The sequence below is a fragment of the Cygnus atratus genome, chromosome 3 (genome assembly GCF_013377495.2).
Source record: "Cygnus atratus isolate AKBS03 ecotype Queensland, Australia chromosome 3, CAtr_DNAZoo_HiC_assembly, whole genome shotgun sequence".
NCBI lineage: Eukaryota > Metazoa > Chordata > Aves > Anseriformes > Anatidae > Cygnus > Cygnus atratus.
In genome coordinates this window covers 37,792,575-37,815,544 of record NC_066364.1, presented here as the reverse complement: position 1 = coordinate 37,815,544, position 22,970 = coordinate 37,792,575, and the positions used below count along the sequence as shown (strand labels likewise).

At 39.0% G+C, this 22,970-nt stretch overlaps 1 protein-coding gene across 4 annotated transcripts in view; it reads left to right on the top strand.

Annotated features, from left to right (window-relative positions):
* The first annotated feature begins 6,905 nt into the window (after window positions 1–6,905).
* SNX14 (sorting nexin 14) overlaps window positions 6,906–22,970 on the top strand; it is a 59,754-nt gene continuing 43,689 nt past the window's right edge. The window contains exons 1-6 of one of the 4 annotated variants that reach the window (XM_035559430.2): window positions 6,906–7,210; window positions 7,351–7,471; window positions 8,243–8,319; window positions 8,417–8,495; window positions 15,416–15,459; window positions 20,752–20,839. In XM_035559430.2, the coding sequence (XP_035415323.1) occupies window positions 7,071–7,210; window positions 7,351–7,471; window positions 8,243–8,319; window positions 8,417–8,495; window positions 15,416–15,459; window positions 20,752–20,839 (549 nt within the window). In that variant the 5' untranslated portion in view covers window positions 6,906–7,070. The remainder of the gene's footprint in view (window positions 7,211–7,350; window positions 7,472–8,242; window positions 8,320–8,416; window positions 8,496–15,415; window positions 15,460–20,751; window positions 20,840–22,970) is intronic. The other 3 variants (XM_035559429.2, XM_035559431.2, XM_035559432.2) reach the window with 3 other exon arrangements.

Here is a 22,970-nt window from a genome sequence, read left to right as displayed (position 1 = left end):
CCAATGCATTTCCCAGCTAGAATACTAGTTACTTAAATAAAACAAAATAAAAAGCAAAGCAAGACTTTAATTAGTGCAGAACTTTGATGCTTAACTAGTAAATAGATCAGGCTCAGATCTAGATGAAATGTTCAGTTGGTCTGAATTCATTTATCCAGAGGAAACTTGTCTATCCTATGAACTTCAGAGAAACTATTCTATAACTCGTTCAGGTAGTCACATAAATTCCACTATAGAAAACCTACTGATAGTACAGATAGCTCTTCCAAAATAGTCTTCATTTCTTGATTTTACAATTTGTCCTGAAAATACAGTTCAGAGTCCTCTTGTCTGCCTAAGCATGCATGCTCCCTTCCCAAAGGACTATTTAGGGAAAACCACTGTGCAGGTGGCAAGTGTGCACCAGGAACTGCATTGCAGAATATCGGGGAGGAATCGCAAGCAACTGTTCGTCACTGTTCTGGAAGAGAGACTCTGAGTTTCTATTCTACTAAGGTATGTCTGCTAATAGGCCCCTGGAGGGATCATCTGCTTCCACAGAAGCACCGGTGATACCAGGGCTAGAAGTGAAGTGGTACATAGCAATACACCATAGTACCACTTTCTATTAAATGAGACAGCATTTTGGGGGAAGAATGGTTTGGCGTACCTTCAGGAACGTGAGTAGCAGCTGTCTGGTAAAGGTAATGTCGATCAGTTCTGAACTGTAAAGAAGCCTGGCCTTGCAGAGCTCACTACTGAATCCTAAAATTATCTAATTAAAATCATATTCCTCTTACAGTGGAGCTTTACCACAGGGCTGTGTGCTCAAGTTATACCGCAAAATGTCATACTAGCAAGCTGCCCATATGCTGCAAGAAGTTCCTTCAAAAATCCTCAGAACTCATCCTCACATATGAAGAGGAATAACGCTCTGTTCTGTGTCTCTTTCTCTGGAGATATTCAAGGCCTGTCTGGAAGCCTACCTGGGCAGCCTGCTCTAAGGAACCTGCTTTGGCAGGGGGGTTGGACCCGATGATCTCTGGAGGTCCCTTCCAACCCCTACAATTCTGTGAGATTCTGTTCATGCTCTCTCACAGTATCATCCTGTGCATCAGTCTGCTAGCATAGAATTATTTTGCTTTTGTCATGTATCCCATATTCTTTCAGGGAAACTTAACGTATATGTCCCATTGTTTTTTTTCTGAAAACATTTTTTTTGCTGTGCATAGAATCATAGATTTATGGTTCATCATACATAATGATGATTCTACATCATTTAAATGAAAATGTCCAGTTCATTTTATACACCCTCAGCCAACAAATGATAAATAAAACAACCTTAGTTATACAGCTCATTCTGTAACAATTTCTGTAACGTGGTGGTTGAAAGACTTAACTGAAGCACAAATAACTTTCTGAGGGTGATAATTGATGTTGTTTAGCTCTTAACCTATACCACTTTTAAATACTTCTTGTTCTCGGAGAAACTGGTTGCTCAAACTAAAAATATCTCTGTGGAATTCTGACCTGACAAAAACACTCAAGGCATTTACTGCTGTACCTACAGAAGCTAAAGCAGTGGAATTCAGGATACCAGCTTGCCTGTCACCATTTAAAAAGGAAAAAAATTTCTGCGTGTGAGTTTACATGATCAGTATCAGGAGGTGCAACAGATGTTAGTATCATTAGAAAGCTTTTTCTGATACAAGCTGGCTTGCAACAGCAACCTTCAGTTATAATCAGGCTTTTTTTTTTTTCCTTTTGGGAAGTTCTGAGTGTTGACCAGAAGTTATTGATTATGTGAAGACTTGAAGTTGGGGGAATTTTTTTCACTGTTCTGCTCCTAAGGTGGAAATTGTGCCCAAAAGAGGAAAGAGGATCATAAATCTTTGTAAAAGGCAGACTGTTCAGGTGGTCAAAGTCATTTGATGCAATGATAAGCAGAGTAAGGAATGAGTTTTCACCATCTCTTTATAAAATAGTCAGTGAAAGTTTTGTGAGATTGAAGATACATATGAATATTCAAGGAGAATAAAGTGGTGGAACTCCTTGCAGTTCAAAAAGCAACTTGAAACTTAGGGGAAAAAATTTCCTTCTCCAGGATATCCCCAAGATGCAAATCAGAGTCAAAGAATGTTCTGGGAAAGTATTATATTCCTGCTGTGCTTTTAGAACTCTTTCTTCTAGGTATCCCCTGCTGGCTGTCATCACAAACAGGATGTTCACCTGGCTGAAGAGCTGCTGACCTAACACAGCTGTTCTGTGTATCCATCAAGTGTCTGTGGTGGAAAAACTTGCACTACCTTTGAATCCTCCAGGTCTCATCATAGTTATGAAAGGCACAGGTGCTGCACCACTTTGCAGCTTTTACCAGAAACACATCTTACAAGTATTTTCTTGGCGCTTTCTAATTCAGCTGAATCAAGGGAAACTGGCTCACGTTCCTCCTCAAACTCCCTACTTGAGAATTTCCCCCATTAACCACAAAGTTGTCTGGAAACTCCCTCAGGACCTGACATAGCTATTTTCACAAAGTGTGTATCCAGGGCAAGGTTTTTTTATGCGCACTGTAAACATCTTAATTTTCGTTTAGACTGAGCTCTTAAGCTGTGCTGTGGCGTTCACTTAACTATTTGCATTAGTACAGCTCCTTATGTCTTTCACAAACTTTTTCTTACATTTTCTTACAAATTCTCAAATCCAGCCACCACAAAAATCTTCCTCCTTGATCAGCCCAGGTTTATGGAAGGAATTTATGGCTTCAGATAAGTAACTTTCCAAGTCTTCCCCACACATACCAACCAACTCAGCTATCTCAATACTAAGTTAAATTGCACATCCAAAGAGCCTCTCTCTTGCTCTGGTGGAGGAAAAAAATTACAAAAATTCTGTAGACTATAATTTTGCCAAATGTTTACCACACACCTAATATTCATATCTTTAAGCATTTCTCCAGTGTGTCCTGTATAGGTCTATTGCCTCCCTTTATGCATATTCTTTAATTTTTTTGGCCTCTGTCTTCTGCACCCACCTTGCAATTTTCCTTTCAATATCTTTCTCCCTTAGTTTGTCCTGTGACAAATGGTAATTTATGGGACATTATTTTCATCTCTAGATAATGGAGAGCATTAAGATATTAGTCTTTAAAAGAATGCATTCAGAACAGTCCTTTTCATGCAAACAATTTGGAGAAACACTCTAATGTTGCTGTGACCCTTTTCATTTTTTCTCCTTGAGAGTTACAAGTTCCTCAAGACAAAACTGCCTCTATTATCTAGCCATTTATTTCTTCTTCCCAATGGTAAGTTTTCCAAAATGAACCTTGTTTGTCCTGGTGAAATTCCAATGTGTTCAGTATTTCCTCAATGTCTGTGCACCTTTGTTTTCCCAAGCATCAGTCCTGTTGCGCATAATAAACTGACCTTCTGGACATTCACTCGAAGTAGGTTCTTTCACTTGAATTTCCTTACCAGAGCAGTGTCTGTGCCTTTTTTTCGGGCCAGTCTTTATTCTGCCTGGTACTTATCTGTGATTTCATGACCTCAGTTCTTCTACAACACAGCTTGGTATAGGTATTTTCAGATCATTTAAATGAATTTTATACTAAAAGGAGCGATGAATTTTGGGTGGCCTGTTACAACTGAGATCCCTTAGCCACCCAATTCAATTTCCTGCTGAATCTTTTTGTTTAAAACAAAACATTAAATCTCTAACATCAGCTGGCAATTCATTTTTTTTTCCTTAAGTGTGGAGACCAATGATTTTTTGAGAACTATCATCTTTTTTAAGACGATTTTTCCTTTCATTCTGCAGTTACGCTCCTCATTCTCCTGGAGCAGCTGACCTCCCCTGTTCTTCTAAAAGACAACTTGTGTGGGATTTTACCCAGTAATCCAAAGCCTCTGTTACTGTGTCCAGCGGGTACTTTTAACCCCAGGTTATCATTTCCCATTCACTTTGCTTTAATCTTGTAATACCGTGGATCAGCTCATGGTCCATAATGTGGTGGTCCAGGAAGCAAATGTAAGAACCTTGAACCACCACTGGCAGCACGCATTCCCACGCAACTGAGAAGTGCAGGTCTGTGAGTTTCAAATACAGTAAGTCTCATTATTAGCAGACTATTAACTCGCTAACAGACTAATGAACATTACTTCATTTGTAACAGTAAAAACAGTTTTGTTTACCTAAATGCTAATAATTATCATCCTACCCAAATCAATGAAAACCAGAAATAGTCAGCCTCTGCTTTCCCCTAAAGCTCGAGTGTTCTCTCAAAAGAGAGAGGCCAACAAGCCTGTGCTAATAAAAAATTTCACTTCATTTTTGAATGCAGCTGAATTACCTGAGTTCATGAGCTGAAACTGGTAACTGTTGGTGTATGCCCTTTAAGTTTTAAATTGAAAAGTTGAGCCTAAGTTCCCTACTAAAGCTTAATTTTCTTGGGATTTGAGTCCACGTTCACTTCTTTATTTCTTACCTGTTCCCTAAGTATTTGCTTAAAATTAATTTCAGAGATTGCTTAGGAGAAAGCTGTTGAAGTTAAAAGTTAATATGATTCCTTTGGATTAAAATTCTGGAAAGGACCCACAAAAATGATAAGGGATTTGTGGGGAATGATTTATAAAGGAAAAACTAATTCCTGATTGGGTAAAGATGAAGGATTATATTACAGAAGTTAGCCTAGACAACCGTATCCTTGAGGAAAATAAGTAACTTGAAGAAGGAGGCATTATAGACTGGCAACTTTTTTTTTTAAAGGTACTGGAGAGTAAAAGCAGACTGCTTGCAGAGTAAACTAAATGCAATCAGCCTGTGTGAATCTGTATTACAGTTCACTGCCTAAAGAAACAACTGAGTTTAAGCTTAAAAAAACAACACAAAAACAGTTAAATAGAATTTCAGCCTTATGACTAACGTTTTTCAGTCAACAAGCATCTTTTTTTTTTTTATTTCAAGTTATGCTGGAAAATCTCCACTGGTGTATTTTGTTGTTAGAATATGCGATCTTTGGTTGTAGTTTTTAAAAGAATAAAAAATGGAGAACTGTCTCCTTTCTATGAAAAGGGAGACTTGCTATTGCTGGTGAATGGCTGAAGTTTTCATTTCTCACGTAAATCTCACTGGAATTTTGAAAAGCTTGGTTTTGTCAGTATTTCCCTTTTGTTTTTCCATATTCTTTTTGCTAGAAAACACACCTCAACTATGTCTTTCAGCTTTCAGCATAGCAGAACAATCCAAGTAGTTGTAGAGTCATGGGCTGCAGAGGGTGGTGATCTGTGGTGCTAGCACTGCTGTGTCTGTGGCAGAGGAGGTTGGGACAAAGCAGGTTGTTGTAGAGTCTGGTCAGCAGAGCTAAACTTTGTGAACTGAAGGAAATCACAGGGCTTCTCAGATGATGAGGTACAATTACTGCCAAATGGGAATGTGGCACTTTTATGCTAAATAAACATAACCCTGAACAATGAAGCTATAATTTAAGAAACTTTACCAAGAGTAGAGAACTCAAATAGAAGCAGAAGTTGAACTTCTGTTCTTGCGTGCTGCTGGTCTGCTCTGCAAGTCACTTCCACTGTTCCAGATACATGATGCTGGTCACATCTCTATGAAATATTTTAAGCATTACACATTTTAAAAAAAAAGTTATTAAAAACATTGCAAAATAAATGACTAAAAATTGTAAGCAGTAAAGCTGAGGAGTAAGTAATAAAAATGCATCTTCTGAGAAAAATTAATTTCCTCTGAATATACTGTATGGAGCTTTGCTGTGAATGTGTACCTTATTTGTTGTTTTTTTTCCTAATAGAAATCATGTGGACTGACATGAAATAATACTGTGCAGGCGCTCTTAAGGAAATTCAATCCTATCCTGGGCTTTTGCCAAGCTCTCTGAGAAAGGTCAACATACTGAAGTCGAACTGCAGCATTTCACCTGATCTAGAGGTCAAGGGAAGTGTTGCATAAAATGACAAACATCTGAGAGAAGTGTCTGAAAGCTATAAAGCTATTTTTGGCTTTTGATTTCTAGATACCGACTCATATTCCAAATACTGTCTTTTCCTTCACGGAATAGTTGCAGGGTTTGCACTACAGCTTTGTAAACATGATCCTTTTCTCAATAGACATAGTCTGTGTACACTTATGTATCCTTTGTCCAAATATGCCTGTGTGGGGTTCGTGCAAATGAGTATAAAAGGCAACACCAACTTGTCAATGCAACTCAAAAATAAAGGAGGGCAGGTGTACTTGAGCAGGTATCTTTTATATCTGTAACTCAGAAGCCCCCCTCTCAATAAGGTTTCCCAGGAGCAGTCACTTAAGCACTTTTATTTCGCTTTTATTTCACCCACTGAGCTAATCTTCCCCTAACCAGTGGTGTTACATTAACAAAACTTCCGAGCTTCCTGGGACTGAACAACCTCAGAGTTGCTGAAAGCATTGGAGCAATTTGATGTGACTTAGGCAGTACCTGAAGGCTGTTCCTAATGTGCAGTTGGCTTTAAGCCTTCCTCACTAGCAGTAAACTACATTCCGGGCAGCGCTTTGGCAGCCTGCTGTAATTCTGTGTGTATACTTTGTGATTTTAAGAGGGGGAGAGGATCTCATCCCTTTTTCTACCCTGCTCCGCTTGCTTCGCGATCCCCTATGAAGCACTGAGGAGTGTTTGCACAGCTTTATGCTCCCGATTCCTGAACGCTTTAGTTCAGTCATCAGCTAAATATAGGGCGTTTTTGCCAGGTGCAGCAGCTCCTGGGCGCCGGCTGTCCCGACCCCGAGCGTTTATGTAAGCGCCCTGTCACCGGAGATCAGCGTAACGGGGCGCCGCTGGAAAAGCCACCCCAGCCTTCCCAACGCCTTTTCCCCTCGACACCTCTCCTCCCTCCCACCCTTCCGCCGCTCCACCCCGTCGCGGCGCCCGGCTGAGAGCCGCCTCCTCCCGGCGAGAGGCAGGCGAGGAGGGAGCGCCCGGCGCCGCCAACAAGATGGCGGCCGCCCCCTGACGCCGCCCGCCATTCCCGGAAGCGGCGCGGCCTGCCCGGCTCGGCTCCCTGCGGGCCGGCTGAGGCGGCTCCGGCTCGGCGGGGGCCATGGGCTGGGCGCGGGCGGCCGCCGAGCGGCTGCGGCAGCGGGCGAGGGGCGCTGAGGTGCTGCGGGAGACCTGCCGCCAGTACCCGCTCTTCTGCTGCCTCCTGCTGGGGCTGGCCGCGGCCACCCTCCTCCTCAACCGGTAACCCCGCTTCGGGGGGAGAGGGAGGACCGAGGGGCAGCCTTGAGGCAGGGGGTAGCTGCGGGGTGGTCGTCGTGGGGAAAAAAAATAAAAAAGTGAGATCTACGAGCGGTGACCCCCTTTTTCTGCTTGCTCGGAAGGTACCTCCACGTCCTGATGGTCTTCTGGTCGTTTGTGGCCGGCGTCGTCACCTTCTACTGCTCGCTGGGACCGGATTCCCTCCTGCCCAATATTCTGTTCACCATAAAATATAAACCCAAGGTAAGCACGGCTCTCTGTGGGCTGCCCTGAAGTTCAGTAGCGATAGGCATAGATAGTAATTCTGGTGGGATTCCTGCTGTTTTCATAACACTAGACATAAATATAGTTTGTATCTATTTACTGATAGATACCTTGTGGCAAATATAATGATTACAACCTTGGGTTCTTCCTGTATCTGTGCATAGGCCCATCAAATCTACATATTCCTGTAAAGCTGCTGTTGGGAGAGTTCATGGATGTTTTCTAACCATTTCACCTACTTTTCACTTAGGGCATTTCACTTGTAAGTAGCTTAGAAACTATTTAATCGTGTTCTTTTTTATTAAGACTCTTTTTTAAATGCCTTGCCTTTTGCACGCTACTCCTAACTCTTCTTTATTGATTGTAGTCAAGCTTCTTTAAGTGGTACTGAACTTCAAAGGAAAAAGCATTCCCGAAGGAAATTGCTGTTTTCTATCTTTTTAGGCTATAGCAAGGCAAGGTTTGTAGAGAAGCTAGTTGATCTGATCACAGGCCAAATGATGTCTGGGGAGATGGGTAGAGATGTACAAGGCTACCTACTTAAGTTTTGTTTTAGTGGAAGTGATTTTCCTGATCAGTTCGGTTGTTTCTCATGCCATGCCTTGTTATCTTGCTTTCCTGCTGGGAGAACACCTTTGCCTGTCTACTGTTCAGTTCTCTGTAATTGTATACTCTAGAAGGAAATTTACTGATGTGTTAACAGAGTCATCGTTTTGAAGAATATAAACTTGTCCAAATGTTTTCTCTTAGCAATTAGAATTGCCGGAGCTATTTCCCCATGGTCACAGTTGTGCTGTGTGTGGCAAAGTCAAATGCAAGAGGCACAGGTAAATTAAATGTGACACTGGTAATGATAGTATTTTTGTACACTTCAGTAGGGAACTTGCATTGTTGTTACATCTACTTTTTCATGCTCTCCTACAGACCTGCTTTGCTCCTAGAAAACTATCAGCCATGGCTGGATCTAAAAGTGCCTTCTAAGGTTGATGCATCCCTCTCAGAGGTAATTGCTGCTTTATTTCTTTATTTCCTTGAAACTTAATGATTTTTTTAAATTTCATATTTCTTAGACCTGCTAATTCTAGTTGAGTAGATGAGTCAGATATATGTGCCATGTATGTTAACTTTTCATGTAAAACTCAAATCAAAAGAATATATGGCAGGTGCAGAGAGGCAAGGTGCCTGTTTGTTAATGCAGATGTGACTGTCCCTGCAGTAGTGTGCCTAGAACTCGAGAAACATCTATGCAAATTGGAAAATATACAGGAAAGAACAGTTCTAAACAGGTGACTGTGAAACATGTCAGATTATTGAAAGGTTGTGGATTTCAGCCTACTTGGTTTGTTGAAGTAGAGGCTAAAGGATGATTTGCTCTAGCTACAAAAATTATGTGATGGAAGATAAGCATGTGATTGTACCTATTTAAAGTCATCAGACAAAGCTGTTACACAATTGGTCAAAATAAGTAGTCAGTGGAGTTACTGAAAGAAGAATAGCATAAATACATCTTTCTGATAAGACTGTAAATTAGGAATTTTGTTTTATTCTTTTCTCTTTAGAAAATATCAAAAGAGCTATTTTGCTTTAGGTTTGTTTCCTACCACCCCCCTCCCCTTGGTTGGTACTTGATGAAGTACATTGGCAGCTAAGAAAATAACTTCCAGTCCATTTTAAAAACTAGGAAAATAAGCAAACACTTGTGTAGCTTAATCTCTATTTAGAATTCCACCTTTGGAGTTCTATGGTAAAGGGAAAAATAAATGGCATGTCAGAGATGAGCAGATTCTTACGTGTCAGCTCTCATAATTACCGGCCTGATGTATGAAGTCAATGCTGTGTGTGCTTGAGGTATAAGCTGATTCTTTAATTCAGCTGTGTGTGATGCTGTTCAGGGCACACCCCATAATAAGTGTAGCAACGGGACAAAAACCTTAAGGGAAGGGAGGGATGGATAGTTGAAGATTTTGAAAAAACAAAAACCAACCGAACAAAAAACCCGTGGAGATAACTTGTCGACTTCCTTCAGTTTAGTATAGTGACTTCCTTTGAAATTTTGGAAGCAAACATTTGTTGTTTTAAAATTACACGATCTATTAAAATTATTGACTTTTTTAGAGTAAGTTTAGGCCCAAGTATATTAAAAGAGCAGTACCACTGAGTATCATACAGATAAGCTTATTTTTTGAGCCTCTTGTTTTAATACTAGAATACGAAATAAATACTTTTGTGTCCCATTTTTTTTTAGAACTTTGGGCAGCAGATAGTTGTGACAGTTTACCAAAGGATGTGTAAGTGCTGAAGGACTGGAGGTTGTCCTGTTCAGCTTCAAATGCAATTTTATGCTGAAGAAGTTCTTCATAGTCCAGTACTCCTAAGAGAGCTGAATAGATACTATAGTTATCTTTTAACACTGCTTTTTGAAATGTGTTGCTACACAATGGCATTTTGTATTTGCTTGTTGTTACTGTAGTTCTGCTTTTACCGAAGTGGTGTGGGTGTTTTTGTTGGTGGTTTTTTATTTTTTTTTCCTTCACTGCTGGGTCCCCACAGGCCTGCTTTATTTAGCAGCATCCACGTGGCTTTAGTATATCTATGCTGTGTTTCTCGTTCCTTTCTATCCTTTGTGTGCTTCAGTGGAGGGAAGTGTCAGACCTGGGTTCTGTGTGTTCCTGGCACAGTGTGCCGGGGTTATAACCTTTGGTGGACCCAGACAGACTTCTGTTCCCACACTGAAGTCGCCTTTTCACACGTTTAGGATACTAGCTGGAATGAGAAATCCCACTGCATTGTTGCCCGTTGCAACTCTTCTGTACCTGTTAAGAAGGCAGCAGAGGTTCTGCCCATGCTATATTGCTCTTCATCTGGGCTGGGGATCTGCAGCATTTAACGTGTGACTGGAATTGGATAGCCTGCTCAGGGCTGGAAGGAGAGACTGCTCTTATTTTTTGTGGGTTAGTCATGCAATAGGGGGAAGCTGATACACTGAGAAGTGAATTAAGATTAATGAGATTCCGAAGGAGTATGCAGTGTAGCCTGCTTCTGAAAGGCAGATTCTTCAAATAATTAAAATAATTCTGGGATTTTTTTTGATTCTGAATTAATTTTCGTAGTTCTTCTGTGGGTTGAAAAATTTTAGAAACATTCTCATTTCCTAGTGTTTCTAATTTGAATCAGTTACGTAGTCTTTAAGCATAGGTTTTCTAGTGGTTAAAGAATAATTTAATTCCCATTTGAATCTGAAGGAATGCAATTTTTTCTCACAAATATGGATTTTTCACTCTTGGGTTATGTAGACAGTTTGTCTCACTTTGCAGATTCTTATTTTTTTTGCATCCTTGTTTTGCTTATCTAGCTGTTGTACATGGTTTAGAACAATAAAATTCAAGCACAGGGTTTTTTTCTTTCCCCCTGCATCTATTTTTTTTTTTATAGTTAATCTGTAAACTGCTTTGACCATACATCTATCAATATTATGTAGCTTGGGTTGTATCTTGTACAAAAATAATGTAGTGACCTAAATGTGATTTTGTTTGTGGGTTTTTTAGTCCATTGTGCTTTATGGTAGTTTTCCTCATGCTTTCTTCCTTTTTGAGTTAAGATATGATTTCTGTTGGTCAGCTTTCCATTAAGTAAAATAAAGGTGTTACAGGCTGTATAAAGGAAAATCAAATTTTATTATTCAGTTAATGAACTCATCTCTACTTACAATCTCATTTTGCTGCGTAAGGTGTGGTTGCAAATCAAATCTACAGAAAGCTGCTCACCTGCTCTTGATCAGCATCAAGAAAGAAATGGGTTACTGGATCAGGGTGCTGTCTGTTGACTTCACCAATTTTTCATTAATTTTTAGGATCTCAGGTTCTTGCTTTTAGTATGGGACCAGAATTTCTTTTTTTTTTCTTTTTTTCTTTTAAAAGTTGTTAATGGACAAATGAATGGCAGGAAGTTGGTTACTGCCTGAGCATGCTCCTTGCCAGTCCAGAACTCTCGTGGCACAGTGACCTGCATCGTTTGTGTTGGGAATTGCTTGTCCTGCCCTCAGGAAGAGGCCTCAGCTATTTAGTTGTACAGTCTTTAAAGGCTTTTTATATCATCTCTGTGGTTTACTATCAAATCCTTGCTGCTTTCCAATCTAATTTGGCCTGGTACGTCTGTCCTGCTACTGAATCGTTTATCACTTAGCTCTTACAGCTCTTCCTCCTGGCAACTGGAGTCTATTTGATGGCAATCCTCAGAAAGCTTGGCTCAGCAGCAACAGACTGACTAGCTTGCAATGCTTTTGTGCTTGCTAGAAATGAATTTCTCCACTTTTTTTTTTTCCTTCAGCTGCTTCCTATACTGAACCTGCTGCATTTGGTTGTATGCTTTTCATCACTTTCCAATTCAAAACTTCACACACACAAACCAGTCATTTTGCAAAATGCTTGAAAAATAGGTAGGCTTTAAATGAAATGACTCATCATTTAAATTTAGAGCTGGAGAATAATACTTTCTGTAAGGTGTAATTGCTTATCATTATCTAGCATTCTTTGAAGTGTCCTATCTACTCCATTGGCATGTGTGTGTAGTGTGAATAATTGAGCTTGAATGATATTTTTGGTGCTGCTGCACTAGAAGTGGGTACACATCTCCTGCTTTCTTTGTGCTTTATGAAAATGCAGTGAATGATGTGACAATTTTTTTCCTTGAGTCAGTTTCCTATGATTGCTTGAGTGCTTGTATTTTGCAGTATGGATGGTTTCACACTGTATCTCTCTTTTAGCTTCATTATGCCACCTTGGTGCAAGGGAGCATTGTGCGTAACTGTCTCTGCCATGCTGTGTATTTAGCAAAGATATAAATAGGGATTGCTTTCTGTATGTCTGGGGTCAAGGCATTTTTTATTAAGGTCATGTAGATAACTTGAGTTCTACTGGGGTGTTTCTTGACCTCCGATATCAGGACCACCAACATACGGACTTCAGGTGTCTTTTGATTTAGTTGTCTGCCTGGTCTGTCTCTGTGCATACAGTCTTTGGCTTAGTGGGACGGTCTGTTTGGCATTTTCCTGTGTAATTATTAACATGGAGTCCTTGCTTACAATGTGGACCTCGAAGCAAAAGATACCAAGAGGAAGACAGACAAGTGTGTGCCATGGTTCAAGTGGAAGTCAGTTACTACAAATATGGAGTGAATCTCAAGAAGACTTTATCCAGAGGGGTGCGATGAGCCATTGTGTCTAGCATTTTTCCTGCTTTCTTTGTTGATTTAGTAACCAAAGTAAGATTTATTTATTTATTTTTTTTTCCTCAGAACCATGCATGTTTGGCTTAGTAATCAAGTAAGAACAAAACTTCTCACTGTTGGAAATGATTCTCCTGGTAGCTTTAGAAGCCTCCAGACTGTAGGCTGAGAGAGTGTCAATAGACTGTGCTAGCAGCTGATGAACAGCTGATGAACTGAAGTTGCAGTGATGTGGACAGGTTTTCAGTTTCAAAATAGTAGTCACACGTAAAGAAAGCTCAAGAGGAGAGCACTGTAATCTCTTTGAGTACATCGTCTTATGCTTGAAGGCTGTCCGAGTACACTTTCGACTCCAAGGGGAAGATGATCTGCTGTAGTTGTTCTTGATGGGGGGTTGCATAGCAGAAGTGGAGGAAGAAAGAAAAAGGATCTTTTAACAGATAGGTGCATAGTATGTATTGTTCTGCAGGTCTTTCCTTTTGACAGGCACTTATTTGAAAGAGTCTGTGGTTTGACCCCTGAAAGAGGTTTTTGTTAGAAACTCTGCATGACCAAAAATAATGCTGCAGTACCCGTGAGACTGAGGTTTCTGGAGTAAATTGGTGGTTTACGTACTGGTAGTATTATAGAAGGCATCTGTAAAATTTTCTTGAGTGCTCTGATCTATTGCTGTTAAGGCCAGTCATCTGTGTTCGCCGGCTGGAGTGGGATTTGATTTCCTTCCTGTTGTCTGAAGATTAACTTCCAAAGAAGATTCTTGGGAATTTCTTTTCTGTCCTGGGAAGTAAGGCATCTGTCATGTTGTCTCTTCTTCCCTTTTTAATGGAAACATGAGGTAGGGGTGAAAGAAGTTGTTTAGCTTATCTGTCCATCATCAACACATGATCATGTTGCAATTTCATGATTTCAGAAAAGCTTTGGTTCTGGGATTGCATGATAAAAGTTTTAGACTGGATGGGGAAACCTGGAACAAAAATCCTGCTCTAACAAGAGAAAAAAAAAAAACAACAACAAACACTAAAAATATATTCTTCATATAGCACACGGTGGTAGGAGAAAAGACATCGACCACTTTGTGTTGTCCACAACACAGACACCTAAAATTATCCCAAGCTGGGAAGCATCCCTTCAGAGAAGGTAAAGGAACAAGATTTCTCCTTCACTCTTAAAAACAAAGGGAGGAAAATCCCTGAAATGAAACAATTGCAAAAGGGAATGTTTCTTATCAAACTTGAGTAGACAGTATTCTTAGTAGGGCGGACAGTGCTCATCAACTGCTCAAGCCTGAAGAATTGAGAGGAATTAGAAAGGCCACAGTGTGCATATTACTGAGCGTACTTACATAATCATGAGTAGAGCAGAGGCACGTCGTGCCCTAAAGAGAGCATAAATTTAGTAAGTCTTGAATTCTTGTAGTGCATACGTACACGGTGTGAATGAGAACAGCAGCGAATCTTCTAAGAAGGGTAATGCTTATTCTCATAAATCAGCCTTTTATATCAGCTGTTAAATTCAGCTTCCCTTTCAAACAGATCTTAGGTTTTTCTCTGAACGCAGTGACTTCTTTTCAGAACCTCCCCTTCTGTAGAATATGGCCTAAGAGCCTCATGCAGCAACAGACACATTCTGTCTTACTGCCCTTATCAGCATTGATGCTGCTGCTCTCTGAAGCAGTCCTAGAATCACAGAATGGCTTGGGTTGGAAGGGACCTTAAAGACCATCTAGTTCCACCACCTCTGCCATTTTTTCCCGTGTCACTTTTTCTCATTCCTTTCCAGAACTTTTTGCTAATTGTGTTGCAGTGGCTGTACCAGTGACTTGAAATGTTTGTGTGGGTGTGAGGAGGGGTGCCAGAGCTGCATTTCGGCTAGCAGTATACCTTCTGTATGTGGTGGTGGCAGCCTGCTGACTGAACTGGGACTGTCACCTTCCCTGCCTGCCTTCCTTCCGTGATGTTGAAAACGAAGCTGAACATGGGTGCAACAGCACTGTTCCTTCCTGAGGAACCCGGGTTTTCCAGCATGGAAAAGGCAACTTTAGGATTGGCCTGTGAGGAACAGGTCTGGTGGAAAGGGTGGAAAAGCTTCTCTTATGGAGATCCATGTAGCTGGGATATACAGGGGCTAGGAACAGGTACGAGAAAGCCATGAGGATATACATGTAGGACGTGTGTTCCTGTGTTTTGGGAAGTGCCCTGCTTAGGACTTCGGGAGGTGGCTGGACTGTAAGGTGGGTTTTGTTGAAAGCTGTGGTGCAGGATTTGGTGAAAGGAGAATGGCATTCCTAGATGCTGCTTTTTAGGATTCTTCTTTTACTGTCTCTGAGAGGTGAGCATGCAGTAAGGACCATCCCTCTTTCTGTTCTTCAGAGCACTTGTATCTGCAGTTTCCGTTCTTCAGAGCACTTGTGTCACAGAGCGACCACAGTGCCGTACTTTGCGTTGTCCGTAGTGGCAGCTGTTTCATATTGAGATCACATGGAAACATCAATTAATTACTGTTTGCCCAAAGTACTGATTATTACGCAAAATGAACAATCTCACAAGAGGACTGCAATGTATGTATTTGTATGTTGAAGTTTTATGATACAGGAGATCATGTTCTGTGAGTTTTGGAGGATGCTTGTGTTTCTAACTCTTCTAACAAGGACTTACAGTACGCTTATTTATTTTATAATGCCTTTGTCTTTATTCCACACAGGTGCTTGAATTGGTGCTGGAAAACTTTATTTATCCATGGTACAGGTATGAGCTTTACTTAAAAGTTCCTATTGTTGAATGACATAAATATCAGCAAGCTGTTTAATAGAAACATTTTTGTTTCTTTAATAAAATACAAAGCATGCTTTTAAGTGCTACAATTTCATTATCTTGGTGTCTCTATGTGCAGGGTAGAACAGGTCTTTTAATAATTTGTTACTGTTAACAATAATGTTAACAATAATGTTAACAATAATGTTAACAATAATGTTAACGATAGATTGTTCTGAAATCTGTATTTCATCCTAAAATCACATTTTTAGACTTTTCCTTTTTATATTAATTTTCTAATAACTCTCACTCGGAAACATGGCTTGTTTAAAACCTTGTAAGAATGTGTGTAGGTATATGGGGTTAAAAAAAAAAGTATTTCCAGACTAGAGGTATTGTCATCTTTCGTGTCACCTAAAAAAAAAAAAAAATCTTAAAATATTTCACTTCATAGATTTTTTTTTTTAAATAAAAACTACAGGTTTAGTTAATATAGAGAAGTTATTCTAAATACGTTGTGGCCACCTTCTTGCAGAGTATCTGCTCATTTGAGATTTAAGGTTGTGAGCGTCTATGCTGAGCTGAATAGAGTAGTACTGTTTAAATAACTTTAAAATACTACATAAAGAAAAGACTACAGGTGTAATTTATATATAAATCAGTGCTTCAGAGTACTTTGTAGGAAGATATTAAAAGAAGTTAAAATTTTAACTGATCATGCTATCGTTAATGTATTAAAACAGCATTTTACCTTAATTCTGAATTTGACTTTTCCTTTAGATTGAGAGGTTGTTTTGTGCTAAAGGCTATTTATGCTTTTGTATTTTACTCTCCACATATTTTTTTTCTGCCTGTCTGGGATCCAAAATTTCTGGGCAGACTTTTTTGCCTGATTGGTTTTTAATTGTGGCTGATGTCTGCATGTCTCACATCTGTCTGTTGTGTGATGAATACATTTCAGCATAAAACTCAGCTGCCTACGCAAACAGCAGAGGGAGCCTGAGCACCACGTATTGTCAGTGATGGAGCTGGAAAATTCAAGGGTTTTAACTTTCAAGTTCAGAAAACTAGAGGGTGTTCTGCTGAGTTTGATAAAATAATGGGTGCAAGAGGACCATCTTCTATCTAATTTTGATTTATGATATAGAGAATTTTTTGGCTGGTGGAAGGCCACTTCCCAATTTCCCTTGTTTTGGACTGACAAGGCAGTTTGCATTCCACATATTACTTGCATGCCTCTCCAATACCCAAGGTGACTGAAGTCTGGAATATGTTGCATAGTGGGCATAGGAATATGTCCAGTTAGACGTGTGGTGCAAAATACACTTGGTCCAGAGCCAGCCAGCCTGGACCTTGCTCCTCCTTGCCTCCTGGTGAGCTGTGTGGGTGTTTCTGGACTGTCTTTGGTTTTACGTGGCTACACATCTGAATTTTGAACTAGCTCCATGAAGTCACACCGTGCTGATCAGACCTAATGAGCTTTCCACGAACCTGAAGTACTGGGAGTTCAGTGAGCTGTAGGGCAGCGGTATCTGTAATTCTTCAGGCAAAGAGCTTGGTCCTGAAAGGTTTGCTGGTTTCAGCCCAGTAATAGTATTGTTAACTGTTGTCTCATTCTCTGTGTTCTCATTCAGGTGTTTCTGTGCTTTTCTGTGTTGCCAGCAGCAGTCACGCAGGGATGTCTGAACTGTGTCTGTGTGCTGCCATTTGAGGTCTCTCTTGTACAGCATGTCAGTTCTGGCTTTTCCTGCTTAGATCTACCTTTGCTGTTTGTATAGCTCAGCTGATCCTGGAGGAAGGACTCCTGAATTCATTAAATATTTTTCCTGAGCTACCACACCTCAGTAACCCCAGCTAATTCTTCATAGAGCCAAATCAGAAGCTTTCACCTCTAGGCTGGGCTTGTTTAGCAATGTGGGTAACCACCAGCAAGCAACTCAGGCTTCTCAGATGAGATTGATAAAGCAGTCTGCTGCTTTCCTTTGGAGAAAAGTCTGGGCACAACTCCTTGTGCTAGCTGACCCCCTTTCAAGTGAATGGAGTTTATGCAGAAGATACCTCTTTTTTTTTTTCCTCTGTCTCTCTCTCTCTCTCTCTCTTTCCACTGCCAGCTGATGCTGTCTTGCAGCACCTTGCATGCTCTGAGCGTTACGCAAGTAGCATGAAGCATCCCACTCAGAAGCTGGGGCAATATAATGCTTACCAGAAATGTGTGTTGTAAAATAAAACCATAGATTTGTTGCTTCAGAAATAAAGTTCTCTAATCAGGGAAAAGCTGTGTTTTATGCTTATATCATTAATTAGCAATGTAATAATTTGTAATATTCTATTAGCAAGTTAAAATTTAGAGGTAAACAGCCGTAAACTAGGACCAATTTAGGAGAAAGAAGATTAGTACTTAAAATCCTATGAACTCTACTGAAATAGGTAGTTGCACCTATATGAATTGTTTGGGATTTCTCAAGGTATTTATACTGGTCATATTCCAATATTTTTTTTTGAGTTATTTTTCGAGTATATGGGAATAGAGCATAGTTGTAAGTAATCCAGGTTTAAACTACAAAACACCAGTCTGAGTCTACTTCTTATGCAGTATGCTGTTCAATAAGACTATGTCATGTCTTGCTTTTACCAGCTTATTCCTCATTTTAAATAGTAGACTTCAGAGTAACACATTCAAACTTTATACTTACTGTATTTTTTGGTCATTGATTCCAGTTCTCTGGATTCTAATCTAATCTGAGTAATTACTGCATTTTTGTAATATGTTACCATGAAAACTTTTTTCCTTGATAGTGACTAAAATCAGCGTTTTCACGTACAGAGCTGCTTCTATTCCAAGTGTAAACAATGCAGTAAAAATTTGGGATTTTCATTGAATTACAAATCATAGTCTTAGTTTTATCAGCTTGCAATGTATTTCCTTTGTCCTTTTTGTAAGAGTTGGTTAAATTTCATGAGAATAATTGACAATCAGGAAAAAAAAATCACTTCAGTATTTGTATGTGGTTTTCATTTATCAGTGGATCCCGTAGAGCTTTGCATGAAAGTTGGGTGTATCTCTTTTGGGATGTTTGACTCAGTAACTGTTTACAATTAGCAGACAAGGCTTTTTTCTTTTAGCAAATCTCTCCATTATACTAGTAGCTGTGTTTTATGTTTTTCCTCAAATTCTGGGAAAATGCAGCCAATTTTAAAAATGCTTCTAAGCAAGTTATTTAGATCTTCCACTGTGTCACTGGAGACTTGGGTTTTTACAAGTTCTTGATGTTCTTTTAACCATTCTTCAGCCCACTGATGATTAAAAGAATGTCTCTGTTAACCTATGGCACGGCATGAAAGTACGTGGCATAAAGCTGTGTCCAAGTAGAATTAGCCAGAATACTGGTTAGCCAAGTGTCAATAAAATAGCAATGTCTTGGTCCAAATTACTTCATCTATCTTTTTGTCTGTAGAATATTAGTAGTACAGTCAGAAAATCTGTTTTCTAATCCCTTGGCTTCCTTACACAGCGTAGCTATTTGCTAACCATATTTCTTCCAACATGTCAGCTGGTGACAAACCAAGCCTTCCCCTACAGTTGTCTTATCTGCACGTGATTAGCTGAGGATTGCTGTATTCCTCATGCCAGGCTGCTTTCTCTGAGGTGCCTTTTCATGCAGTGAGTTATATACTTTATATACTATGGTCAACCATATTTGCTGCTAACAGCTCACCTTCAAGATGCGTTTGGATGCTGTAACTTGGGCTAACGTTGCTTTAAAAATCAGATGCTGAATAATGTAAAATGATGCTATAGGCATAACATACTTGTTTTTCAAACATCCTGTTGAGGCTATTTTTTAGTACAAAAGATATTTGCATTTAATACATATGCAGAACCATTTGGGGGTTTGCATATGCATTATGCAAACTGAAAGCTTTGATGGCTTTTCCATATGCTCATTAGCTAAAGCAGGAGGTAGCTTTCTTTGTTGTGCCATTGCTCAGCTATTACAATGCAGTTTTACCAACATCTTTACTAATACTGTAGTGTCCATATATGCTTAAATGTTGGTATGTTTTTAACCATTTTGTTGCATTTTGCAAAGTGCTGCTGTTATGGTCCCTTTTTCCACTTAATTTAGTTGCAGTCTCTGCATTTACGACTTACTGTAGTCCCCGTTTTCATTCAGTTTCCCAAAAAAAGATATGGAATTAGGTATTTTTCTCCTGTAATCAACGTCAAGTGGTTTTAACGTGATTTTTCACTCAGCATGCTGTATTGCAGCAGATAGAAACTGGCAAACCAGATTAAAGTTTAGCTGATATTTTGGCACAGTGATTTGGAAGTCTGTTTTAAGTTTTTTATTTCTTTGTTTCCAGACATGAACCATGTTAAATAATTTCAGTTGTTTCAAGCGGCTGTAGGTTGAGGTTCTCATTTTGTTCTCTTTATAGAGTTTCACATGTCACGCTACATCAAAAGTAGATCAACTTTTAAATAAGTTCTCTCTTGATTTCCTGTGCTATGCTTCCTTTTTTTCTTCTAGGAAATGATTATCTCTATTTAGACCAGAAATAGTCCCAATTCTATATTTTTAAAAGGGAATACTATTGAATTAAATGGCATCTAAGTATTAGACTTTTGGAAAAATTTCTGGTGAATTTTTTCTATTGGATGAGGCTTGGCTGAAATACCAGGAATGTATCTATGTCATTAAAAGCTACATGAGAAGCTACCAACTTTTATTATAAAACTTCGAAAGGTAACAAAGCCACATTTGTACTGAGCCAGAAGATGATTTGAAATTGTGTAGTATAGAAGGTTTTGGAGTAGCCAGGATGGAAAATACAGTTTTGACTAGCTTAACTGGAATGGGTGCTTGCAGTACCCTTATTCTAAAAGTTTTGCAGATGTTAATTCAGACTCATTCAGACCTCACATCAATGAACTAGGAAACAGTCACTGTTTTCAGATACGTGGAAACTAGGTTAGATTTTACTTGGCCAAAGGCATGCAGACAATATATTAAAGCAGACATTGGTGTATAATTCCAGTTTACTCTGAGACATTTTTCTTAAGTCATTGTGTGCACAAACATACTGGGAATGTTATGTATTTTACTCAAATAGATGGCAGCTCACTCTGCCCACACTTCTTAGCTTTCATTTCAGTCATTGTCTGTTGAAGCATCACCGACTGTCTTTATTCCAGTTTTTAGTAGTATCATATGCATTGTGGTTGGATTAATATACATGTATTTTCTTCCTTTTTCTTATATGACTTGTTTTACAATACTGCAGAAATATTACCGATGATGAATCCTCAGTGGATGAGCTGAGAGGCACGCTGCGGTTTTTTGCATCTGTATTAGTTCGGAGAATCCACAAGGTAAGGTGACTTAAAGGTGTGAACATTGTTTTTTTCGTCTGAAATAACTGATATCCATATGTAGTTAGCTCTTTAATTTTTGTTAAATGTCAATTCCAAAGTCAGTCTTACAGATAGTATAGGTAGTTTCCATGTAAGTTTTTTCTTTCTATTACCTATTTCCTCCTTCTGGAGCTTATTCTGCGCCTAGTTATAAACCACCTTGGAAGATTCTTGCAAGTTAATGTCTTTTTGACACCAGTGCAAGGCATTATTAAAACCTTGGGATGATCTTTTAGTGACTTAATCTAAGTGGGAAAAAATTGAGAATTATTGAGAAAACTATTAGAAAATGGTTGATGGTGTACCTGTGTCATGGCTTCTCTTTCCTTGGCTCTTTAAACGCAGACAAGGTCCTTATGTTGTCTGTGGATAATAGAATGTGAGTAGTTTACTGTAAGAATTAAAATAATATCATTCTTGTCTTAATGTAGTTCTTCAGAAACATTGTGCAGAGTAAACATTCAAGTTATTTGTTAGCTACACTTAATACATTAGCACATATACCCAGTATTCTCGTAAAGTGCTTCAAGCCTATTCTACAGGAACTGCTTCTAAATTTCTGGCTGTGCTAAGCAGGAAGAGAAGCTAACTCAGCCTCCAGATTTGTTCAGTGCTGGCTGTGCTGTTGGAGCAGCTACCAGAAATGCGTGTCTTTCCCCCTCCATAGTAACAGCAATATTTTCTGAACAACTGGTACATGTACTCAGTCATGTCTGATGAACAGCCTGATTCTGTCCTTGTTATATATCAAATCCAGATGACTTTCTTGTTTACTTGAACTCTAGTATGTTGCTTTTAAAGTGATCGTGGGGGAAAATTAGAAAACGATCATTGTAGTGCAGACATGTAGTTGTGTGAAAGTAAGTAAATCTTCCAAAGTGAAAATCTAGAGCAGGGTCTTAAAATTTAATCTATCTATTGTTAGAATTAAAGGCCTCACATGCAAGTATTACTTGCATTGTTTGTAGTTCCATTGTTGATTCATAAAATAGTTGTCTCCTCTATTGATCTTGTAATAAGGTATTATTTGTATTAGATCAGCTGTAGCGGCTTTTGCCATCAAGTTTGAATTTCAGTAATAATTTATCCTATCTGTCAGTAATAAAGTAATTATAATTTATTACATTCTATGTGACTGATTAGATGATATATGCAACAAAAACTCAAGCATGTACAAGTCTTAAGAAATGTCAGGGGAACTACAAAGCAGAAAGGCCGTCACAGAAATGCATTTCACTTTATAAATGTTTATATTTACTTTACAAATGTTTATATTTATTTGCTTCCATCCTATAGAATAATATGATTTGTCTCTTTGTATGAAGTGTTACAGATATCTCAAGCAAAATGATGTTAATAATAACTTTGTGGTTTGGAACAAAATTGAAACTTGGCATGTTCAGTCATGCAGGGGAGCTTGATATCTGGTGCTATACCATTTTTTCCAGTCTATACTGTTTTTCTGCTGAACAAGTGTTTCTGTGTGCGCACGCCCACATACAGATGCAGACAGCCTGAACTAATAATGATTGTGATGTGTATAAAGCTGAAAACATTGTGCGTAGATATGTGAGTTGCAAATAAAATACTCTTTTTCTTTTTCATCTTTAGAATCTGAATTTAAAACTGCAGTAATTAGTTGAAAAGGGTTATGACAGAATGTTTTATAACCTTTCATCTGCAATACAATGTCATTTATAACTTAATTTCGGGAGAAATTCAACACAGATTGCAAAATAAGCCTTTGCCAAACAGCTGTACTTTGATTTGAATTTATTATTAAACGCTTGAAAGCCATAGTTCTGGCTAATGGAGATATTAATCCCAGAATTTAAGATTTTATGTATAAGTAAAAAGCAAAAACAACAAAACTTTGTTTCCTTTTTCAGTTTAGATCTTTATTTTTGTTGCTGAGGAATCTTCTGCTTTTGAATTACGGCTTAAAATTACAAATTGCTGCAGTGAATTGAATTTGTGTTCTGTTTAAGGTTGCCTAGGTGGAGTTTTTGAGGTGTGGCTGTTGGAACAAAGCAGCAGACGCTAGTAACAAAGCTAGTCAGCTCTTAACTGGTGAAAAACATTTATTTAT